Genomic DNA, 25,874 nt, shown 5'->3' with positions numbered 1-25,874 from the left:
GGAAAAAGCTCAAAATTTACCTGTTAAAAATTCATTTCAGTATTTTTTTTCAGTCATAGAATGTAATTTCATCACCAGAACATGAGTTTTGGAATATATATTTTTACTTTGTCTAAAATTGTCAAAACTGTTTCTCATTGTCAATTAGTAATTTTTTGTATTTTGGTTTTGTTGTTTATCAATTATTTTTCCAGAATCACTTTTTCAATTTTCTCACTTCTATGTGTATGATGTTGTTAGGGGTCTAGTTTCTTTTTTGCCTTCTTTTTTCTCCATACTCTCCTCTAGGTGACTGTCCAGTTTTTCCTATAATTTTAATTAAAGAGAATTTTTATTTCTTTGTAAATATTTGGCTCCTTTGTAATAAGTTAACCATATATGTATGGTTTTATTTCTGGACTCAGTTCTGTTTCATCTATCTGTATCTGATTTGATTCTATTTTCCTGTCCCTTTGTTATTACTTTGAATTATATTTTAAAGTTGAAGTTAGTGAAAGCATAGTGTCATTTTTGTTACTTTTTTTCAAATGATTTTTTGCTAGAGTCTTTAATACTGTAAAATTAATTTTATACACTTACGCTATTTATGTATACAACACCTTTGGGACTTTTCTCCCACAAACATGTATGTTTATACAAATCCATATATGTATACACAGATATGTATTTTAAGGTAAGAAAACTATTTAATGATAATTCTTTTAATAAGGAACACAAAATATCTTTCCATAGCCATATAGCATCTACTTATCTATTTTTTAAAGTTTTCTATATATAGAACTTTATTTTTTGTTAACTTTCTCCCAGTATATTTAATTGCTCTCTTGCAATTTTAGGTGGAACAGATTTTCTGATTTTTTTGTGCAATTAATTTTATTTAATTTTATTGATAGAAGAGATAGACAAAAGCCTGATTCTGTTATAATAAATAATTCAGCATTTAAAAATTAAGTTGATCGTTGTAGTAGAGGTAAATGTGTATGTGGTATTATCTTCCTAAAGAAAGAAGAACTATTTTTTAGGGTATCAAGTCCACCAAACAAAAACTTAATTCTTCTTTGTTACCCTTTCCTTCCCCTAAACCTTCTTTTCCCCCACCCATGCATGGCCTGCTTGTCAGGTTGATAAGCAAATGAGAAAAAAGAAATGTTTGCTGTAATTTGGTCCTCAAGTCAGGCATGGTGTAAGTTTATTATGAAAGTACAACTTGTGAGACACCTGAGCAGAATCAGTATGGACTCAGAAACTTCCCCATCACTAGAAGCATTTCCTGTGATAACAAATTTCACTGACAGTGAAACCACTAGCCGCTTGCATTGGCTCAGTCTCTGAGATTTGCAGAGGTGAGAGCTTGCTCATAACTGGGTGGAGAATCAATTCACCAAGTCCCCTTTACTAAGTTTCTACAGGCAGCTTGATCATTTTTCATTCCTGAGAGGAGACTTCAGTTTGCCTTGTGATTTCAGTCCTGTGTATGCACGCAGGTGAGCATATACGCAGTATTCTGCAACGAGCAGTGTAGACATAGAGATTAAACATTTATGGTGTAGCACTTCCCTTTTTGGAAGACAAGAAAACCCTGTGCTGAATCAGTAACCCCATATAAGAGCACTCTTCAGTTCTTCTAGAAGCAACTATGATGCTGAGGGGATACTGCTGATGTTGCTAATGACTATGTTATCAATCCCCTGTCATGTTGTTTCAAGAAAGCTACCTACTTCTCTTCAAACTTGATTCAAAAATGCCTTATCTATGTCTTGGTTTTGTTTTTCTGGATTAATCCTCTGATAGATCCCATTTATTTCTCTTGCTCAATCACCCACTAGTATCCGTAATTAGCAAATATGACAAAAACTTGCAGTAACAAATATGACCACCTATCAGCCATCAGATCCTGGAGACCTTTTGTAATTTCTGTGAGTCCTTAGTTTTTCATCAATTCAAAATAACTATTGTCAAATAGGTTTGAAGAGAAGATTAGATGTGACCATACATGTTTTCCCTAGCACAATGTCAAGCCCCCAAAAGTGAAGCACAGAGTAGGAGCTTCTTCAGCAACGTGAACCCCATTTCTGCAACTGCAAAGAAAGTAAGAAATGTCTTCGAAGGCCCCTGTTGAAAGGTTTTCAAATCTTTATGGACATTGCCGTGTCGTCTTCAGAAGGCATGTGATAGCTGGCAGCACAGAAAAGACTAAAGTATATTAATTAATTAAAAATGTCAGGTGTATGTTCAATTTCCTGTTGGACATTCAAAGAGCTAGCATCAGGATTTGTAAAAGAGAATGATTTAAGAAATTCACTGGCCACAGCACAATCATATTAAAACTGTGTCCTTCTAGTAGAATCTCTCAGGAAATGGCATGGTCAGGGTGTGCATGCAGGGTCTTCATTATTGCCCTCAAACTCATTACTCCCCTTACTAAGTAAACAAAACTAAAATGATTCAGGTGTTTCTCTTGTCTTTTATGCCCATACTTACATTGCTGCCTGACCTAAAAGACAATTTTATCTGACTAAGTTATAGATCATTAAGCTGAAAAAAAAAAGTTTGCCTGTTACTGCTGTTTTACCATCTTGCCCCATCTTGTCTCATTAGCAGGAACTGATTGAGCATGAAGGTGTTCTCTGGCTGTCAGTAGATAAAGTAGGTGCTCTTGGCTTTCATCTGTTCTGAATTCTCCTTGTCTCATTATCTTCCCAAGGTCAGATTCTCTGAGACAGCGGCTGCTTGCTTAGCACTCTATTCTGGCAATTACTCGCCGGGCAGCTTGAGCCAGAGTAAGACTTCTCATCAGTTGCATTAAGGTAGACATAAACACTGTAAGTTCTGCTTTTGGTGCTGAGCCCACCTTCCCCACTCCCCTCTTCTCCAGTTCTGTGGTATCAAATATCTATGTGGTTACTTAGTTGCTCCAAGGCACCATCTGCTGAGGATGCTCTAATTAAGCTGCGGTCTCATGCAGATCATAGAGTGATACCCAGTCTTTTGTTAAAATTGAGATAATTTGGTTCATGCTAGTATTAATATTAACAATTTGGGCATTCAAAGTTACTTGCATACCCACCACTAAAGTTGCAATATCTCTCCATCACTATCCTTAGGTCTCTTCTCATCCCGGCCCGCTTCATCACCCCCCTTCGCCCCTCCCCCCACACACACTCCTTCCTCACCCTTCCCTCCCCCACCTTCCACTCTTCCACTTGGTAAATGAAGTCCTCTTTATAAAATCTAAGGATTTGTTTTAATTAGCCATTGTCTATTCCTTTGCTTTGTTTCTTTATGTTCCACACAAGTGAGATTACCCAAAGTCAAACTATTTATCTTTGTCCTTCTGATTTAGCTCTCTACTTACATGCAGGTTGCAGTTCAAAATTATATCCTTTTTTATAGCAGAATACTATTTTGTTGTGTATGTATGCCACAATTTCTTCACACACTCCTGTGTTGTTAGGCACTTGATTTGCTTTCAGGTATTGACTATTATAAATACTGCTCCAGTGACCATCAGCATACATATATCCTTTCGAATAATATTAATCCTTTCGAATTAATATTGTGTGTTTGGGGGATAGACACTAAGGAGTGGAATTATTGCACCATATTGTAGTTCTATTTTTAATTTTTGAAAATTCCCCATGCTATTATTCCATAGAAACTGAAACAGTTTACATCCCCACAAAACTTGATTGAAGATTTCTTTTTTCACCATGTTGGATACAGAGCAGGGCAGGAGCAACTCCGTTATGCCTGGTTCCTGCTTCACATCTTGTTTTACTTAAACCTTTTTGTTTGTCTTAAAACCCCGCTTCTCCCCCACCTTGGCCATCTATGAGGAAAAGACATCTGGGCTGAAAACTTGGCTTTGGCAAATAGTTTCATAACCACTATCCGCTATCTATAGAAGTCACCCAGACGCGAACAGGGTGAGTAGCCGCCAGAATGTTCTGAAAACGTTTCTGGATGACCTATCTGTAACTGCTTGTTTGTTCTACTTGAAGTTACGTTTTCTTCTGAATCATGAAACTTGCATTTTCACTTATGTTTTTGTTAAAATTCCTAAGTGTGGGCTATGATGTAAGCAGATGTAAGCATTGACTATAAAACTTGCAGCTTTTCCCTTGTTTAGGGTCTTTCTTTTTTTTTTATATATACATAACTGTATTTTTTTTAAATTTTTTAAAAAAATTTTTAATTAGTGAGTCACAGTGAGGGTACAGTTACAGATTCAAACATTTTGTGCTTGTTTTTCCCTCATGAAGTGTTGTTTAGGGTCTTTCTTGGGCCTTTGTGCCTAAAAGCTTGACCCCAGCTAGCTGGCTTAATGAACTCTGCTATGTGTTACATTACTGGCTGAACTCTGTGGGTTTGGAGAGGGAGAACTTATCGACACCGGACCCTAATAACCACACTCCACCAACACTGACTATTTGCTAATTTTTTAATTGATTTACCATGAGAGACAAAATTACAAAGCTGTTCATGGTCAAGTTTCAGTCACAGAGTATTCCAACACCCATTCTCCAGCAGTGCACATTTTCCACCACCAATATCACTGGTTTCCCTCCCCTCTCCCCCTCCTCTATGGCAGGCATATTCCTCCCTCCTTCCCTCCCTCCCCTCCTCCCTCCCTCCCTCCCCTCCTCCCTCCCTCCCTCCCCTCCTCCCTCCCTCCCTCCCCTCCTCCCTCCCCTCCTCCCTCCCTCCCTCCCTCCCTCCGTCCCTCCCTCCCTTCCTTCCTCCCTTTCTCCCTTCCTTCCTTCCTTCCTTCCTCCCTCCCTCCCTCCTCCTTTCCTCCCTCCCTCCCTCCCTCCCCCCTCCCTCCTTCCCTCCCTCCCTTCCTTCCTTCCTTCCTTCCTTCCTTCCTTCCTTCCTTCCTTCCTTCCTTCCTTCCTTCCTTTCTTCCTTCTTTCCTTCCCTGTCTCTGTCTCTGTCTCTCTGTTCTGTCTCTCTCTCTCTCTTTCTCTCCTTTTCAGGTTTGCAATACAGATACTAAGAGGTTATTTATGTTTGTTCCTTTAGCTGTTTTCAGCACACAGTTCTAATCCAGAGTGATCATTTTCAACTATCTTTGTCATAGTGGTCCCTTCTCTATCTCAAATGCCTTCTCCCACAGCTCATGAGGCAGGCTAATCCTCCTGGCCTTGGGCCTTCTACTGTCCTTGGGTGTTAGTCTAATATTATGTATTTTTTTTAATATTCCAAAAATGAGTGCAAACACTCTTACCCTCTCCTTCTAACTCATTTCACTCAGCATAATACTCTCCATGTCCATCCATTTATAAGTGAATTCATAATTTCACTTTTCCTAACAGCTGCATAGTATTCAATTGTATAGATATACCATAATTTCTTTAACCAGTCATCTGTTCTTGGGCACTCGGGTTGTTTTTCAAATTCTGGCTATTGCGAATAGAGTTGCAATGAACATAGAAGAGCAGATGGCATTTCTGCTGTGTTTTGGGGCCCCTGCAATATATTCACATTGCTGGATCATACGGAAGTTCAATCTCCAGTTTTTTGAGAAATGCCTATATTCTTTTCCAAAAAGACTGAACCAGTCAGTATTCCCACCAACAATGACCTTTCTTCCTGCATTCATGCCTATTTTTCATAGGATATCCTCATGGGTATGAGGTGATAGATCTTTGTCAGTTTGATTTGCATTTTCCAATCCAGATGTTTTATTTTGATGTAGTGTCTGTTCCGCACTTTACCTCGTTTTTTGATAAGAGTGTTTGTTTCATGTTGTTGAGTTTTCTGAGTGCTTCATATATCTTGAGTATTAGCCTTTTATGAGCTGTATAGTGCAAGAATATTATCTACCGTCCTGTGGGGTATCTTTTTCATGTTGGCCAGAGTTTTATACATAATTTGTAGGTTTTTAGTATGATTTATTCCTCCTTATCTTTGCTTTTACTTTCTTTGCTAATATAATGGAATCACTGAAGATTCCTTTGAAGACAACATCTGGAGAGTTATGCCTATGTTTTACTCTATGTATATTATGGATTTGGGTGTAATATCAAGATTTTAATGCATTTTGATTTAACTTTTGTGTGTGGTGTGAAGTGACCCAGCTTCTTTTATCCTTCTTTTCTTTCAGCTAATCAGGTTTTCAATCACCATTTATTGAAAGGCTTTTCTTGCTCCACTTCACACTTTTGAAACTTTTCATAAATAAATTGTCCATATATCTGAAGGTTTATTTCTGGGCTCTCAAATCATTTATATTGTCATTTTGTCTTAGGACCGGTTGTTTTCTCACAGACCTAACACTTTTAGATCCATCCATAAAACTCTGTCTTCTTTTTTTAGTAAAAGACAGAGAACCACAAAGTCATACAGTCTAGTTTCCTAAATCTATCACTCTTGCTCATCAATAATTCCTGCTGGTTGGGGCCGGATCAATAGCACAGTGGGTAGGGCATTTGCCTTGCAAGCGGCCGACCTGGGTTTGATCCCCGGCATCCTATATGGTCCCCCAAGCACTGCCAGGAGTAATTCCTGAGTGCAAAGCCAGGAGTAACCCCTGAGCATCGCAGGCTGTGACCCAAAAAGCAATAATAATAATAATAATAATAATAATAATAATAATAATTCCTGCTGGGATACGTGTTCCTTTTAGGAATTATCTAAGCAAGAAGAGAACATTGCTTGCTCAACTTCTAAGAGTTTATTTCCAAGCAGTGTGGTTGGTTTGTGAAGTGGTTAATGAAAGTTAATTTAATCATTGTAGCTTTCTGAGAATTGAGTTTCTCATCTAGGGCAGGCAAAGTTTTATTGGTACTGCTTGATATTGAATTTGTAAAGAAAATATATTTCCAAAGTTTTGCGGGAAATCTCCCCAGAAATTTTCTGTCCCTTTTAGCAATATTGAGCCTAGTTGTCCTAAAGTGACAGCTTTGTTCTTGAGTGCAGTGATGCAATGCTGCCTCACACATGCGAGACATGTGCTCCAGCTCTTTGAGCTAACCCCTAGATCTCTTCTAATACTATTCATTTAAAGATGTTCCAATGAGATCACGCTGTCTTTTGAAATTTTGAAGAATTTTGACATTTGAACTATATAAAGAGGTGCATACCTACTAAAAAACATTTTTCCCTCAAAGTATCAAATTTTACCTCATGTTCAAAACAAATCCAAAAAGCAAATATCAACACTGTTTTATATATTTAAAGAATTGTGCAGCTTAGTACAGTAACTAGGATATGGAATTAACCCAAATGTCCAACAGTTACTGAATAGATAATGAAGTAGTGAATACACATACACACACACATACACACACACACACACAGAGAGAACACTATGCAGCCATGCAGCCACACTGAAAGATGAAATATACTGCACCTTGAACTTGGATGGAATTGCACTTATAATAAAGTGAATAAAGTGAAGTAATTTACAAGGTGAAGGACACTGTCACTGTCATCCCGTTGATCATCGATTTGTTCGAGCGGGCACCAGTAACATCTCTCATTGAGAGATTTATTGTTATGGTTTTTTGGCATATCCAATACTCACGGGTAGCTTGCCAGGCTCTGCCGTGAGGGCTCTATAATCTCAGTAGCTTGCTGGGCTCTCCGAAAGGGTCGGAGGAATTGAACTTGGGTCGGCCGCATGAAAGGCGAACGCCCAACTGCTATGCTATTGCTCCAGCCCAGTGAAGGACAAGTTCTGAATATTCTCACTTATCTATGGTATATGGAATGACTTGGCAACTACAAAGATGGGCAAACCATTGTCTCTAGGTTGTAGAAGTGAAAGGGTTAGGAAAGGAGAGAAACAGAGGTGGAAAGTAATGATTAATAACACTCTGGAGGTAACACAAAGGAGAGTCAGGGACCTTGAACACATCCATGGTATAGAGGTGAGAAATCTACATACATACATCTAAACCACTAATAGAGTCAACACTATTGTAAACACGGGACCCAAATTACAATAACTAAATTTTAAAATGTGTTTGTTAAGGAAGTGGGCTGGGAGTTGGGATATAACACGGGGACATTGGTGGATAGATGCTGACACTGCTGATGGAATTGGATAAGGAACATTGTATATCTGAAACTTATTAACAATGTTATAAATCATAATGACTAAATTTTTTTAAAACATTGGACAAATACTTCCCATCTTGGTGGAGCAGGAGTGACTAAGATCTCTAGGAGGTTTGCAGGTAGTCAGACAGCCTTCTTGAATTAAGCGATCTGCACATCTGAAACCTATCCTCTGTTAAAACAACACATGAACCTTTACTTCCCAGAGTTTACATGTGAGAACAGAATTATCCTTGGCCCCTAAATTCATATAACCATGACACTTATTTGTTTGACTTTTATTTTGCTTTGGGGCCACAACCAGGAATGCTCAGAGCTTACTCCCTCCCGGCTCTGCACTCAGGAATTACTCCTGGTGATGCTTGGGAGACTGGAGATCGAATCCAGGTCAGCCACATTCAAAGCAAATACCCTAACCCCCGTACTTATCCCTTCAGCCCTATAAGCATGACACTTAGCGAACTCCTCAAACTACAGATTTCAGACCTTGTACTCAAAACATCACTATCTTGAAACCAGAGAGATCATACAGCAGGTCCATCCCTTGTCTTGCTTCAGCCAACCCAGGTTCTACTCCTTGTTCAGAGTGATCCGTGAGCTCAGAGCCACGAGAAAGTCTTAAACATCATCAGTGTGACCCCAAAACAAAAAAAAACCTCTATTCCCGATGGTTGCATCTTTCCTGTGCTCATGGCCCAAGTAACCAAAGTAAGGGAAGTTGAAATATATTTATGCTTCTTGCCCAGAAATGATTCATGTTCAAGAGCTTTAAGTTTGAAAAATAATTTTCAAAATATCTAGTCTGGTATAATAAGTAGTAAGTACAGTGAGTGATCAAATAGCTTAATTACCTTCACAGTAGTGGAGTGGGTTGTAGTCATATGGCTTCTAAAATTCTGTCAAGTTATAAAAAGTCAGCTGCATTTCCTGGTCAAAGGCTTTTAGATCATCAGTAAGTGCTAGTAAGAATATGCAAGGCTTGAACCAATAACCATAAAATATAACACTGTCACTTTCAGTGAACTCAATAATGGTGATTCTCTCCTCTAAAAAACAAAGAGAGTCTCTGGCCCGAGAGCCTGGCTGTCTTCCCCAGGGCCCCTCGAAGGGGATGGGCTCCAGCTTCCCTCCCGTCTGGAGCAGAGCTCCCATGGCTGAAGACCTCCGGAGCCCAGCGACAGCCATGCTCAAGGCCCCTCTCCACACGTTCGGACAAGCCTCATGCATGAAGGTACCAGCAGAGGAACCCAGGTGTGTGAGACCCGGGGCTGAGATCTCCAAGCCTGCTTGGATCGGGACTGGGTCTCCTCTGCCCAGATTTCCCATTTTCCAGTAGCTAGGCAGTCATACCCAGGGACTGTCCCCAGCACCGTGTAATCCCACCAATGGCTAACATCCAGAGACTTAAAACCAAGCTCCCAGAAGACATCTTATAGCCTAGTTCTCCCTCTGGGAGAAGCTGGCAAGCTACTGAGAGTTTCCTGCCCACATGGGAGAGCCTCACAAACTCCCCATGGTGTATGCATATGCCAAAATCAGTAACAATGCTGGGTTTCATTCTCCTGACCCTGAAAGAGCCTCCAATGCGGCATCGTTGGGAAGGATGAGTAAAGAGAAGCTTCTAAAATCTCAGGGCTAGGACGAATGGAGACATTACTGATACTGCTCGAGAAATTCGATGATCAACAGGATGATGATGATGATGATGATGAAAAAAATTTATCAGTTAATAAGCCAATAGACCTCCTATGTTTTTCTAAGTTTTCTCCCTGAATTTTGTGTTTCTATTATATAACCTAGTACTTTTTATTACTAAGAATCAATGTAAATATAATTTGTTTAATAAAGAGCTTATTTATGTATTAGAGACAAGTTTTTATGACTTGTCTTAGTTGAATTTGTGCAGTTTTTAAATGCATGTCTTCTATGTTTAACTTCTTGGGAAACTAGACATATAGGTATTTAGAAGGGATATAAATACTTGATGTGTAGAATCATTTATTCCTTTTCCAGAGTACTAAGGAAAGGAATATATCTATCTGCTAGAGTACTAAGGAAAGGACTACATCCATCTGACCAAAACCAAAGGCTAAGTGGGCTGACCCTAGAAGGGTGAAAAATATATAATAATTTTAAAAATATTTTTAGGACATGCCAGAGATTCTCAAGATTCTGGTTTTGCCCATTAAGATGTATAATAATATAATATGATACTATTACCCAAGCACAATAGAAATGAGGGCCAGGAGGACTGGTCCATGGTTGGAAGCTTGCCACCAGTGGGGCTGGGGAGGCAGTTAGGATAGAGAAAAGACTATTATGACAATGGTAGTTAGAAATGATCACTCTGGACAAGAACTGAGTGCTAAATGGAGTAAAGGGGTTACATATTTTATACCTATAATGTCCAAAAGAAAAAAGAGAAATAAAGAGAGAGAAGAAAAATTCCTGCCATACAGGCAAGCTGGTGGGGGATGGGATGAAAGAGAAATTGGGGACATTGGTGGTGGGAAGTATACACTGATTAACAGTAATATTTAATGAATAACAGTACTATTAACAGTAACATTTAATGAGTTAGCTCCACCTCAAACTGTATGCTAAGTACTTAAAAATATTAAATCCTCTCGACAACCTATTATTAGTCTCATTTTTTAGATCAAGTGCTGAGATTTTGTACCTTGCAATAAAAGTTACACAGAGACCAGATACCCCAAAATTGCTTCTGTGCCTTTGGCCAGACCCCAACAACTTTGGGCCAAGATTTCCAAGAAATTAAATGGCCGAAAGTTAGGTATGTGGGAGACACACCAACAAACCACCTCCAGTTCAGCTATATAAGCTCATTTGTTAGCCTTATTTCAGAGATCTATAAACCTAGAAAGAGATCAAAAGGTGCAGTTAGGGTCGGTGGCATGGAGGTATGCGGGAACCCATTGCTGAGATCTCCAAGTCTGCTTGGATCAGGACTGGGCCTCTTCCCCCCAGGTCCCCAGTTTTCCAGAAGCTTGGCAGTCACACCCACAAACTGCCTCCAGTGTCATGTCCACGTAATCTCATCAATGGCCAAGACCCAGAGATTATAAACTAAAGCTCCCAGAAGAGAATGACACAGAATTTCCTGGACATTATATTCTATCCATAATAAGCAATATAAAACAAATCATCTAGCTTTGCCTTTTCGGCAGGTTTGAGTGGTGGTGGTGGGACTGGTGTCAAAATATTGAATGTAACCAAAGAAGAGAGAGTATGGGGGAAATTGCTATACAGGCAGGGGAAGGGTTGGAACAGAGTTGGGGAGAATACGGGGGATGTTGGTGGTGGAAAATGGTGGTGAAGGGATAGGTGTTTGATGATTGTATGACTGAAGCTCAAACATGAAAGCTTTGTAACTATATCTCATAGTGAATCAATTAAAAGAGGGTAAAATGACAATAAAATAATAAAATAAAATTAACATTCTGAATAGAATAAAAAAAATAATGTGGAATTCATGCCCAATTCAATCACCTTAGTCAATGGCTGAATAAATAGCAGTACTCCTGCATTTAAAACAAAGTTACACGTAGAATAAGTATTAAAATCAACTTTCTGTTATCATGCTCAGCATGAGGAACAAATTTAAATGACAACCTAGTAAGTGACCTACAAGTCTCTATCTCTTCCCTAGCACTATTTTAAGGAACTAATAGGAGCACAAACCTTTTCAAGTCTCACCATTCCAGTGCTTTTTACATCTGTTCATATTCCCTTCTTTCTCTCTCTCTTTCTTTCTTTCTTTCTTTCTTTCTTTCTTTCTTTCTTTCTTTCTTTCTTTCTTTCTTTCTCTTTCTTTCTTTCTCTCTTCCTTCCTTCCTTCCTTCCTTTCCTCCTTCCTTCATTTCTCTTTCTTTCTTTCCTTCTTTCTTTCTTTCCTTCTTTCTTTCTTTCTTTCTTTCTTTCTTTCTTCCTTCCTTTCTTTCTTTCTTCCTTCCTTTCTTTCTTTCTTTCTTTCTTCCTTCCTTCCTTTCTCTCTTCCTTCCTTCCTTCATTTCTCTTTCTTTCTTTCTTTCTTTCTTTCTTTCTTTCTTTCTTTCTTTCTTTCTTTCTTTCTTTCTTTCTTCCTTCCTTCCTTTCTCTCTCTCTTCCTTCCTTCCTTCCTTCCTTCATTTCTCTTTCTTTCCTTCTTTCTTTCTTTCTTTCTTTCTTTCTTTCTTTCTTTCTTTCTTTCTTTCTTTCTTTCTTTCTTTCTTTCTTTCTTTCTTTCTTATTTTTTTGTTACTCTTCTGGGTCCACACTCAGTTGTGTTCATGCCAACCCCTAGCTCTGTAGTCAGGAATCTCTCTTGGTGATGCTTGGGGGAACACGTGGATGATCATTAGACTGGATGGGCAAGTCTCGGTAGCTTGCCAGGTTCTCTGGATGGGCAGTGGGCAAAGCAAGAGACAATTTCTCCAGCTCTACTCATATTATTACTGCATTCATTTCATTTTTATCTTTCTTTGAAAATTTGTGTACTTGATCAAAAAAGGTAAGACAGGAAGGGATTTATTTACAACAATTTAGTTCTGAGAAGTTTAAATATAAGGATTATACGATGTAGCAATACTAACTAACTAAACCACCCCAGGGAAGGGTGAAATTGAGTAGGCAAGACAATATTATGACTTTTTTTATAGACCTCATATCCGCACACAGATATTCATTTTCTAAAAATAGCTTGTTAACATGTCTTAATGAAACATTTTTGGCTTTTTATTTAACCAAGCTAAGAATGAAAGCCAAGTCACATTTTTGCCATAGATTTCCTCTGCTATAGCTTCCACACTTTCTACTTGCCCTTTAAAGAATGAGACAACGTTCCATAATCTTGGAAATGAAATCCAAAGAGAATCTATTACCATAAAACATCACCCTGCAATCCTATCATAACCCTTGACAGTATCACTTTAGTTAACATTGAGTTAGTGTTTCTATTATAGACCCAATTTACTGAAGGGGAAGGGAGGAGAGGATCAGAAGGAAAGATGGGCTCATATGTCAATTGTGTAAAATGACATGAGGCTGAAAGCAGGTTGCCAACCAGAGATGACTTCTTAACCATGACATCTAAGGGAGAGAGAATCATTTGCATTTTATTCTTGTGCTATTCAAGTTAGGGCATCACAAACATTATCTGAAAAATTAATATGCATCAACAAGCCCGCCTATCTTTCTGGCAACAGATGAAAAGTATACTGAACAATTGGAGATAAAACAATGTAGGACAGGATATAATGGAAACAGCTATGAATTAGAAAACAAAAAGACAAAATTTGAATCCTGTTCCTGCCATTTATTTCCCACATTAGAAAAGTGACTCCTCTGTTTATATAAGGATACATCAGTTTCCTCACTCTTTAAAACAGAGCCAGAGCCAACCTGAGGGATAATGCAACAGGTAGAATGCCTTGCATGCAGACAACCCATGTTCATTCCCCAGCACCCGTATGGTCCCGCAACCCTGCCAGGAATGAGTCCTGAGTGCAGAACCATGAGTGAGCCCTGAGTACTCTCAGGTGTGGTCCCAAAACAAAACAAAACATCAAGAAAATTAAAGAGAGCAAATAGTGCCTCTGATGATTCCCTATGAGCTGTGAGTAGCAAATGAAGCCAGACTGAGAGTAGATGTTGAAGTCCAGGAAATATAGGAAAGTGAGGAATATGACTACAAGCCTTCCCCAGTGAAAGTGAGTCCAAGTCCACTAGACTTAACCTGGCATACCAACAGAAAGATGCATCAAATCCCTATTACTCATCTATGCTCAGACCCCATCCTGAGCCCTCTCAGACTCTCCTCTCTCAACTCTCAGTTAATCTGCTGAAGAATTTCCCAGGAAACATCAGGAAAGACCTCACAGCACCAACATCATTCCTTCAGAGATTAACAGAACTCCTTGGAGAAAAAGTTAGTCTATAAGAGACCCTGAGATTTTGTTTAAAATCTTACGCATGCAAATCTATATATGATAAGTACACATTGTGTCTATTATTTTGTTATTATGTGAAATATAAAGCATGCTTATTGTTTTTATTTGTGTTCAAATATTATGATATATCTCACCTGTGATTTTATGTATCTATTTTATGTTAACACTTATACATGATTTTATGTATACATATATAATTTACATGTTAAATTTTGTGTAATTGCATTGTTTATTGCACTTTAATGCAGTATATTTAATTTTTATGTAATATAATTTAATTAAATACATGTATATTTATAAAAAGTATTTTATAAACCTCCACTGCCCAGCCACCACCACACTCCATGACCCTTTGCGGACTGCACAGCTGATCTCACACATGAGTGAAGTCCACAGAAATAGGTAAAGCAGAACTTTGCGACCTTGTACTCCAGGCTCAACAGGACAGGGAAACTCCTACAATCTACAGCGCCCCGCCCCGGGGATCAAACCCAGATGGCCCACTGTACCAGAGCCAGATAAATACTTCACTGGCAGACCTCCACTACCTTCACTACCCAGCCACCACCACACTCCAGGATGTTTTCTGGACCGCACAGCCACAAAGCATCGAACACTCAATACCTATTTTCCATAATCTTCGCATCATATTTGATGGGCTTCAAATATGGTCTGAACCATAGGAACACCAGTAAGGGTGATTGGAGGCCGCCCTAAAAGCCTCCATCACTCTCGGAGAGCCCGGCAAGCTAGCGAGAGTATACTGCCCACATGGCAGAGCCTGGAAAGCTCCCCATAACGTATTTGATATACCAAAAACAGTAACAACAATGGGCCTCATTTGCCTGAAACCAAAAGAGCACCCAATATGGCAGTGTTAAGAAGGATAAGCAAGGAGAGGCTGATAAAATTTCAGGGACAAACTAGACTGCCAAAATGAAAAAAGACTAAAATGATGTCTGTACTTTCAAAGCACATACGGTGCCATAGAAGCATCCATCAAAGACGTGATGGTGCATGCACAGAAGATCAAGTACGACATCATCAGTCTGACCGAAACGAGAAGGCATCAATCATATCATACCATTTTCAACACTGGAGAAGAACTGTTCCTCCGAACATGCGACAACATAGGCGTCAGTGATGTAGGTGTCCTTGTCAACACGAATTTGATCATGAGCATTGATTCATTCGAATGCCTAACAACCCGAATCAGACAATTACCCTTGAATAGATGTGGCTCACTACCGGCATTTCTATCTTCGTCATCTACGCACCAACATCCAACTATGATGAAGAAGAAATTGAGAGGTTCTACATGGAACTGGAGAAGCTCTATAAAGAAGACCACACCTTCTACAAGATCATTGCTTGTGATTTTAATGCCAAGATAGAACTGAGAAGGTCGCCCGAAGAACTCCAAATTGGGTTCCATGGCCTAGAATGGAACGAACAGGGTGAGAGACTGTCTGAGTTCATCATGTCGACCAAGACCACCTATGGTAAGTCAAAGTTCCAGAAGGCCGAATCTAAACATTGGACATGGGAGTCTCCCGGTGGACAGTTCCACAACGAAATTGACCATATCATATTCAATAGAAGGTTTTGCCTGACTAATGTCGCTGTTGTCTCAAAATTCCAAACGGGATCAGACCACCGTCTCCTTCGTGCAAAATTCTACTTCACAGAGTGGGAAGAAAGGACTACAAAGTTTATGTTTAAGAAGAGTACTCCCAACTCCCAGCATGACCACCACATGGGGGCTCTTTGGCACTATTGTGCCTACGTGGGAAGATGCTGTCGTTGACAACATTGACGAGGAATAGGATCAACTGGTTGAGCACCTCCATAATTGTGCGAAAAATGCCGAGAGTGGGAAAGCTACAAACAGACACATGTCTTCGGAAACTCTTGAGTTCATTTGCCAACATGGTTTGGCACGAGCCTCAGGCAACCACAAGCTAACATCCGAGTTTGCAAAGCTGTGCAGAGAACCGATAAAGGAAGACCTTGAAGAGCAGCAGTGTTGGCTGATGCAGCAGATGTGGGGAAAAGTATTCGCAACACTCTCCTGTCCTTCGCCAACTACAAGACCAAGATGACTGCCCTCCGACGTCCTGATGGATCTATCACATCTTCCAGAAGGGCAATGGAGAGGATTATTCACAACTTTTGCTTGGATCTCTTTGATAGCCACGTCCAACTGCCCACATACCAAATTCCACAGGAGGGATATGTTGTTCTTAACGTCCTCCCTACCAAAATCCAACACACCATTTCATTGGTAAAGACGCATACAGCACCTGGTTCAGACAAGATCAGACCCAAACACCTGAAGAATCTGCCACCAGTAGTCATCAATACACTGGCTCAGCTCTTCACACGCTACCTGTCTGAATGCAAGGTTCCGTCCCAGTGGAAACCAGCAGGACCATTCTGTTGTACAAGAAGGGAGACATCCACAACATCGCCCAATCTGCCTGTTATCTGTTGTCTACAAGTTGTTCACTCAAGTCATCCTGAATAGAATAGACAGAACACTAAATGAAGGACAACCATGTGAGCAAGCCGGGTTCCGAAAAGGATTTAGCACGATCAACCATATCCACATGGTGAACAAACTTATTGAAGTTTCACAAGAGATCAAGATGCTGCTCTGTCTAATGTTCATTGATTTAAAGAAGGCCTTTGATTCTGTTGAGACTGAAGCGGTCATCAAAGCCCTAGCTAAACAAGGCATTCAAACTCAGTACATCAAGGTCCTCCGTGAGTTGTATTATGGATTCACCACCAGGATCTCACCATTCTACAAGGAAGTGATCATTGACATAAAAAGAGGGGCTCAGCAGGGTGATAGCATTTCACTGAAAATTTTCAGTGCCACCCTCGAGAACATCATGTGACGACTGGAATGGGAAGGAATAGGAGTGAAGATAGATGGTTGGCAACTACACCACTGCTGCTTCGCTGATGACATCGTTTTAATAACACCAAACATTGGCCAAACAGCACAAATGCTGCCTGACTTTGACCATAAGTGTGGAATGGTCGGACTGCAGCTGAATCTCACGAAGACAATGTTCATGAAAAATGAACTAGTCCCTGACGCTCTATTTGCTCTCAACGGTACAAACATTTCCGAACGCAGCAGCTATGTGTACCTGGGTCAAGAACTCAACATGAGGAACGACTTGGTGCCAGAACTGCGCAGGAGGAAGAGAGCAGTGTGGAATGCCTTCAAAAGCATCGAAGAAGTGGGTAAGAGAACGAAGGACCTCCGACTCTGGGCACATCTTTTGATTCCACCGTTCTTCCTGCACTAACGTACACCTCAGAAACCTAGGCCTTACACAAACAGGATGAGAACGCTGTTCGGGCATCCCAAAGATGAATGGAAAGCTTTGCTAGGAGTATCACATTTCACTCAAGTGAGAGAAGGAATCCGGTGTTCTGACGTCCATCGACGGTCAAGAATCAGGGACACTGTCTCATTTACCAAGGCATCAAAAATCAGATGGGCCGGACACATGTTCAGAGATGACCGCTGGACTAGAGGTGTTACCGACTGGATTGCACGGAACGTCAAAAGACCACCCACCAGCGAGTTGGTCAGACTTCATCATCAAAACCCTGAATGAATGATTCGAGGCTCTTCCTGTTCCTGGAGCGAGCAAATATCATTGGCCTACACTAGCATGCGACAGGGACCAATGGAGATGTTACTGACGTCTGCTCGAGCAAATTGAGGATTAACGGGATGACAAGTGATATTTATATTTTGCAGATGACATTATGAATACACTATAATTATTATACATACAAAGGCACACATACAAATTGAAATTTTATGAGAAAATTTTAGCTACCACTTCTGATTTCAATATTTTAACAATCTTCCTGTGCCTGAAATGTGATAGGTGACACACAAGAGGAAATATAAATAAGTCAGAACAAAGGAGAATAATAATATTAAACAATTTGTTAAAAGTTTTATTTTCCATTCAATTCTTTGAGTATTATCTTTGTATGGTCTTACATTATTTTTAAGCTGTTTTTTTGAAGAGTCCACACATTAAGATATATAGATATTCATATGTCAAGACATTATCTCTCTTCTTTTTAAGAGGGCTAACACTATGCCATTAAACTGATATTGACTAACATGGCAGGGTGGAAATTTGTCAGGTGCAAACTATTCTACAACCTTAATCTAAATTCAAAGATGACAAAGCAGAGCTGTTCCTGTAGTATCTGTTGATGGCCCTCTGTCCTCATGAGTTCTTCTGCAGCTTCCACAATTTCCAGCACCGTGTCAGCTTTGTGCCAAGGGGGTCCCCATCTCTATCTTATCTGCCTGAGGTCTTTCTCTGGTATCAGCTTTCTTTGGCTCCCTGAATGCTGCCAAAGAAATTGGTAAGCTGGGAGGTAGCTCTCAATCAAAAGCAAATAGGAATAGGAGAATTTAAGTCCAACTCTTGATCTTTCATTGGAGAATTCTGAGCAAGGCCTTTCACAACATTTCAGGGATTGATTCACCTGCACTATACCTTCTTGCCCCAGAAATATCCTGCTCATTGATAGAAAATTTCTTTGTGTTTCTGTCTTATTTTCTCTATTCTTTCTCCTTTGCTTCCTATGAGCTCTTCCAAAAAAACAACATAGCCATTTCCTTGTTTCAAGAATTGCTTTTAGCAGGACCAAAACCAAAAGACCCTATTCTCTTGATTCTCTCTATCCAAAGATTGTTGTAATGTTATTAGGAAGAAAAGTGTTAGGGGTGAAGAAATAGTTCAGCTGATAGGGTGATTGTCTTGTGTGCAGCCAACCCAAGTTTGATATCCAGAACTGTGTTCCTCAGAGTCCACCAGGAATAATCTCTGAGCACAGAACCAGGAGTAAGCCTTCAAAACTGCTGGATATGGGGAGGAAGAAGGAGAAGGATGAGGAAGAAGAAAAAGAGGGGGATAAGGAGGAGGAAAGCACAGCAGAAGGGAGAGGGGAAGAAGAAGAAGAAGAAGAAGAAGAAGAAGAAGAAGAAGAAGAAGAAGAAGAAGAAGAAGAAGAAGAAGAAGAAGAAGAAGAAGAAGAAGAAGAAGAAGAAGAAGAAGAAGAAGAAGAAAAAGAAGAAGAAGAAGAAGAAGAAGAAGAAGAAGAAGAAGAAGAAGAAGAGGTAGAGGAAGAAGAAGAAGAGGAAGAGGAAGAAGAAGAGGAAGAGGAAGAAGAAGAGGAAGAAGAAGAAGAAAGAAGAAGAGAAAGAAGAAGAGAAAGAAGAGGAGGAAGAAGAAGTAGAAGAAGAAGAAGGAGAAGAGGAAGAGGAAGAAGAAGAAAAAAAGAAGAAGAAGAAGATGATGATGATGACGATGATGATGATAAAGAAGAAGAAGGTAAGAGGAGGAGGAGGAAGGAGGAAGAGAAGGAGGAGGAGAAAATGATTGATTTAAAAATAAAGTGTAAACACCACAGACTGGCCCACATCCAAAAGAACAAAAGCAACCGCTGTTGTCGTGGATGTTCAGCCCTTTTAGAAAACAATATGGCCGATTCTCAAAAAATTAGAAATTGAGCTCACATTTGACCCAGAAATAGCACTCCTGGGAATATATCTTGGAGAGGTAAAAAAGTATAGTAGACATGACATCTGCATTTCTATGTTCATTGCAGCACTGTTTACAATAGCCAAAATCTGGAAAAAACCAGAGTGCCCAAAAACAGATGACTGGTTAAAGAAACTCTGGTACATCTACACAATGGAATACTATGCAGCTGTTAGAAAAGATTAAGTCATGAAATTTGCATATAAGTGGATCTACATGGAAAGTGTCATATTGAGTGAAATGAGTCAGAAAGAAAGAGACAGACAAGATTGCACTCATATGTGGAATATAAAGTAGCAGAATGGGAGACTAACACCCAAGAGTAGTAGAGATCAGAACCAGCATGTCTGCCCCACATCTTGGAAACTGGCCTCACATGCTGGGGGGAATGGCAGCTGAGATAGAGAAGGGAACACCTAGTAGAGAATGTTGGGAGGACCCACTCGGGTTGAAAGTGCATGCCAAAAGTTTACTATAGACCGAACACAATGGCCACTCAATACCTTTATTGCAAACTACAACACCCAAAAGGAGAGAGAACAAAGGGGAATGCCCTGCCACAGAGGCAGGGTGGGGTGGTGGGGGATGGGGTGGGGGTGTCAAGAGGGATACTAGGATCATTGGTGGAGGTGAATGGGCACTGGTGGAGGGATGGGTAAACAATCACTACTGTATGAGTGAAATGCAAACACAAAAGTTCATAAGTTTGTAACTGTACATCACAGTGATTCTCTAATAAAATTTTTTAAAAAGAATAAAAAAGATAAAAAATTAAAAATAAAGTGTAAAATAAACCCACAAATTTGTCTTCATGTTCAATGAAAATTTTCCTACATACTCCTGTAACAAATTCTACAATGCAAGGTTTCCATCCAAAACTTGCCATAATTATAATAATTGTAGTAAAAGTTTTGTTGCAAATAAAAACCACTGATACAATCACCTACTCAATGCAAATAATTTGGAGCAATATATAAGTTTATTAAACTAAACTAAGAAACATGTTCTGCTTCCTCAGAGTCTTCCTAATCCATCTTCTCCCAGAGAACTCTGAATCTCCACAGGTCATTACTTTCCTCCATCTTTCTTAAAGACATCAAAGCATGAAAGAGTCATGGAATCTCTACCCTTATTGCCTAATTTTACTATGGAAAGGGCTAATTCTCAGCTTTTATTTTTACTGTATTAAGAGGAACTTGCTGCACATTCTCCTGGAAGTTTATGCATTACACTAATAACAGAGCATACTGGTTGATAATAGCTTTTTGATTCCTTTGTTAGTGGAAACATAATTCTTATTAATAAGGGAATTTGAGGAGTATGAAAGTGTAGAAATAATATCTCAAAAGCTTTTCAATTCCAAAATGTTTTATTCATATTGCTTTATATTGTTACACACAATTTACTGCGTTGATTCACCCTGTATTTCAAGAACTATAAACAATTGAAAACATAACTGTCATCGTAACAGCCATAATAGAGGCAGCACTTGTCATCTTTCCAATTAGATAATAGATATACAGAAACTAATTTTACTATGACATTGTTCCATGCATAGTAAACTTTATCATGAGTCTTTTCATTTTAAAATAGAGCCCTTGAAAAGTGTAGATGTGGAAAATTCAACAAAATACCCTGCAGGCGGTCTTGCTACTTTCAAACATAGAGTTCTTGCAATAAAGTAGTGACTTACTAACTAGCACACTTAATATTATCCTTTTTTTTTAAAGTTCAAGAACAAAAACAATAGATATATCATAGAGTGGCCCCTTTTAAAAGAGATCACATTTGGGGCTGGAGCGATAGCACAGCGGGTAGGGCTTTTGCCTTGCATGCAGCTGACGCGGGTTCGAATCCCAGCATCCCACATGGTCCCCTGAGCACCTCCAGGAGTAATTCCTGAGTGTAGAACCAGGAGTAATCCTTGTGCATCGCCAGATGTGACCCCAAAAAAGGGGGAAAAACATAAAAGAGATCACATTTGACAATCACATTGCATTTAAGTGAGACCAAATGTTTAAGTTAGTCCCCGGAGATTCTGGTACTGCCCTAGTTGTTAAGCCATTTACCACATTCTTTCTTATTTTCTATAGCTTTAGAACAGACAAGTTTCTCCTGGCTAATCTTCACAGGACAGACCATATAGAAGAAACTGAGATAGGATAGATCAACACTTTGCTGTGAGTGCTGAAATAATGCTTGGAACTCCACTTTCTCAGGCAGATGCTTAGCCACCCTCAGGAGGTCCTCAGTCACGTAGGAAGGTAGCCAGGTGTGTTATCTTACATCCAGTCGTATCTCCTCCAACCTCTACTCCCATGGAGGGTCCACAATGCACAGTCCAAACTAAGGCTGCTAACTAGTTTCCTCTGGCTTTTGCTTCCAGCAGTTCCAAACTCTCCCAGGGTCCTATGCTTTAGTCTGAAAAATCGGCCCCTTTTCATAATATGATAGTGGGTTGTTGAAAATGCCACCATATCTAATGTCTCACGAAATCTTGCAGGAAGTCAGTTACTTCAGCTTGGTTCTCCTATCTCCTGATCTGCTGCCAGTAGCTACTCCAATGCAACAGAAATCCTGTCAAGAGAGAAGGAGTAACATTTTCCCTAAACTCTTAGGGAAGAATCAATACAGTTACCCTCAGCATCCAAGTAGAGAATAAATGCAATTGTGTTTACTGCATAGAAAAATAATTATAGTCACCACCTCCTTCAACCAAACCCACAAAACAGAAAAAAAGTTGTTTTCCGTGGCTTCAATAATCTGTATCTGGCAATTACTACAAAGAATAAGAAACTTGGAGGCAGAGAGATAGTACAGCGGGTAGGGCATTTGCCTTGCACACAGTCGACGTGATTTCAATCCCCAGCATTCCATACTGTCCCTCCGAGCACTGTCAGGAGTAATTCCTGGGTGCAGAGTCAGGAGAAACCTCTAAGTATCACTGGTGTAACCAAAAAAGAAAGTTAATAAATAAATAAACTTGATAGACAAAGAACAATTTCATATAACTTGTAATAAGTGTTCCACTTTAATAACAATAATAATTTTTGGTCCTCTTTTACTGTTTCTACGTAATAAAATTAACTTTATCATATAAGTGAATGTGTTGGGAAAGACCATAGTATATATGGTGTCTAATACTATTGTTTTTTTCAGACATTTACTGAATGCCTTGTAATGTAGCCCTCAGGGATAAAGTGGAATTACTGTATTTTGTATAGCAGTTTAGGTTTTTATAATAACATCAATATAGGCAGCCTTTTCAATAGCAATTCTACTCTATATATTAAAAGTTCAGTAATTCCCTCTAGGAGGTCAAGAAACCCTTATTTTTATATCCCACAAATGAGTACAATTATTCTATGTCTGTCCCCGTCCTTCTGACTTTGCACACTCAGCATGATGCTCTCCATATCCATCCATTTATAATCAAATTTCATTGCTTCATTTTTTTCTAACAGCTGTTTAGTATTCCATTGTGTAGATGTACTATAGTTTCTCTAACCAGTCGTCTGTTCTTGATAATTATAGGGGCTGTACTTTAGTCAAAAGTTACTTCAGAGCGCCCGGCTCCACCGCCCACGCGCCCGCGCCCACCTGCCCTCCAGCATGACCCCCAAGCGCCAGCCTGCGACCCCGGCTGCGACCCCAGCCTGCGACCCCAGCCTGCGACCCCAGCCTGCGACCCCGGCCAGACCAAGAGACCCCGGGCGCTGCCGCCTCGAACTCCTCCGGCGTGCGCAAGGGAGAAAAAGAGCAGCAGGAAGCGATTGAACATATTGATGAAGTACAAAATGAAATAGACAGACTTAATGAGCAAGCCAGTGAGGAGATTTTGAAAGTAGAACAGAAATATAACAAACTCCGCCAACCATTTTTTCAGAAGAGGTCGGAATTGATCGCCAAAATCCCCAACTTTTGGGTAACATTTGTCAACCATCCACAAGTGTCCGCGCTGCTGGGGGAGGAGGATGAAGAGGCGCTGCATTATTTGACAAGAGTTGAAGTGACAGAATTTGAAGATATTAAATCAGGTTACAGAATATATTTTTATTTTGATGAAAACCCTTACTTTGAAAATAAAGTTCTCTCCAAAGAATTTCATCTGAATGAGAGTGGTGATCCATCTTCAAAGGCCACTGAAATCAAATGGAAATCTGGAAAGGATTTGACGAAACGCTCAAGTCAAACACAGAATAAAGCCAGCAGGAAGAGACAGCATGAGGAACCCGAGAGCTTCTTCACTTGGTTCACTGACCATTCGGATGCTGGTGCAGATGAGCTCGGCGAGGTTATCAAAGACGACATCTGGCCAAACCCCTTGCAGTACTACTTGGTTCCGGACATGGATGATGAAGAAGGGGAAGGAGAAGAAGATGACGACGATGATGAAGAGGAAGAAGGATTGGAAGATATTGATGAAGAAGGGGATGAAGATGAAGGTGAAGAAGATGAAGATGATGACGAGGGAGAGGAAGGAGAGGAGGATGAAGGAGAAGATGACTAATGGAACACTGATGGATTCCAATCTTTTTTAATTTTCTCCCGTCCCTGGGAGAAAATTGCAGTCTTTTTTCTTTTCTCTCTCCCCCCCCACCCCCACTCCCAGTGCTCAGTCGCCCTGTTTTTGAGGTCTCTTTTCTCTCCTTTACACCATGGTTCTCAACTTAATTCGGGGAAATACCTTGAACAGAGTTCAGTGGGGAAAGACTGCTGGTTTCTGTTCCAAATTAATTTTTATCACTTCTCGTCTCAACACAGACTTTATGGAATCCACACCACCGTGCGCTGTGGGAAAAAAGAAAGACCTTCTGCACCCTTAGCTCTGCTGGAAGCTGGAGGGGCCAGGCCCCTGTGTAGTAGTGCATAGAATTCTAGCTTTTTTCCTCCTTTCTCTGTATATTGGGCTCAGAGATGACACTGTGTCTCTATGTGAATATGGACAGTTAGCATTTACCAACATGTATCTGTCTACTTTCTCTTGTTTAAAAAAAGAAAAAAAATCTTTAAAAAAAATGGGGTTATAGAAGGTCAGCAAAAGGGTGGGTTTGAGATGTGTGGGTGGGTTAAGTGGGCATTTGACAACATGGCTTCTCCTTTGGCATGTTTAATTGTGATGTTTAACGGACATCCTTGCAGTTTAAGGTGACACTTTTAAAATAAAATTCTCTCCTAATGATGACTTGAGCCCTGCCACTCGATGGGAGAATCAGCAGAACCTGTAGGATCTTATTTGGAATTGACATTCTCTATTGTAATTTTGTTCCTGTTTTATTTTTAAATTTCTTTTTGATTCACTGGAAAGGAAAGATGCTCAGTTTTAAACGTTAAAAAGTGTACAAGTTGCTTTGTTACAATAAAACTAAATGTGTACACAAAGGAAAAAAAAAGTTACTTCATAAATAAGTTAATTCTCTAATGTATAGATTATACTCAAATAAATTGATTTGTTTTTTTGTTTTAGGACCACACCCAGAGATGCTCAGGAGTTACTCCTGCTTCTGCACTCAGGGACTACTCCAGGCAATGCTTAGGTGAATATATGGGATGCCAGGGATCAAACCCTGGTTAGCCTCATGCAAGGTAAGAGTCCTACTTTGCTGTAATGTTTCTCCAGCCCCTCAAATAAACTGATTTTGTAAAATATAATACAGACTGTTTATCATGTGATTATAACATTGAGTATTAGCTGTATCCCACAAAGGGAGAAGTTAGTTTTTTATATAAATACTTCAGAACCACACAGTAGGATCCCAAGGTTGTGGCTCAGTGGGAGGACATCTGCCTTGCATGTGTCAAGTTGCAAGTTCAATCCCTAGTACTGACCCACATCTAGAAGTGCAATTGCTAGCCACACTGCTGGTTTGATTTCTGGTGAAACAGCAAGTGTCCAGCCTTTGGCACATAATAACCAAATATGCAAAGTTTCATGGGCAAGTGTGCAGTATCTGGCAAATACCACCATCAAGTATATAAGCAGCTGAGCCAATTGCAACATTAAAGGAAGAAAAGAAAGGAAAGGAAAGGAAAAAATAAAACACATAGTAAAACAGCACCAGAATCATTGTGACTTTTCTCTATAGGTTGGAAATTATTAAATGGGAATTGGATATCCCAATACATCATGACAAGTAGTAGTATTGAAACAGAATGGACATGATTACCACAAGATTGTCTTCTTGCAATGATAATGACATACTGAATCTCTAGTACTAGCTGATTATGAAGGTTGTAGGATTAAAGAGAATAGTTATCCTAGTAAGTC

The 25,874-nt window shown here is 39.8% G+C and overlaps 1 protein-coding gene across 1 annotated transcript in view; it reads left to right on the top strand.

Annotated features, from left to right (window-relative positions):
* The window catches only part of LOC129401685 (protein SET-like), a 142,755-nt gene extending 117,764 nt beyond the window's left edge, over window positions 1–24,991 (top strand). Inside the window, exon 2 of the mRNA XM_055124437.1 lies at window positions 23,231–24,991. Coding sequence (XP_054980412.1) covers window positions 23,231–24,116 — 886 coding nt within the window. The 3' untranslated portion in view covers window positions 24,117–24,991. The remainder of the gene's footprint in view (window positions 1–23,230) is intronic.
* The last annotated feature ends 883 nt before the right edge of the window (window positions 24,992–25,874 follow it).

This window comes from Sorex araneus, chromosome 2 (genome assembly GCF_027595985.1).
Source record: "Sorex araneus isolate mSorAra2 chromosome 2, mSorAra2.pri, whole genome shotgun sequence".
NCBI classification, from domain to species: Eukaryota; Metazoa; Chordata; class Mammalia; order Eulipotyphla; family Soricidae; genus Sorex; species Sorex araneus.
This window is presented reverse-complemented; position numbering and strand designations above follow the sequence as displayed.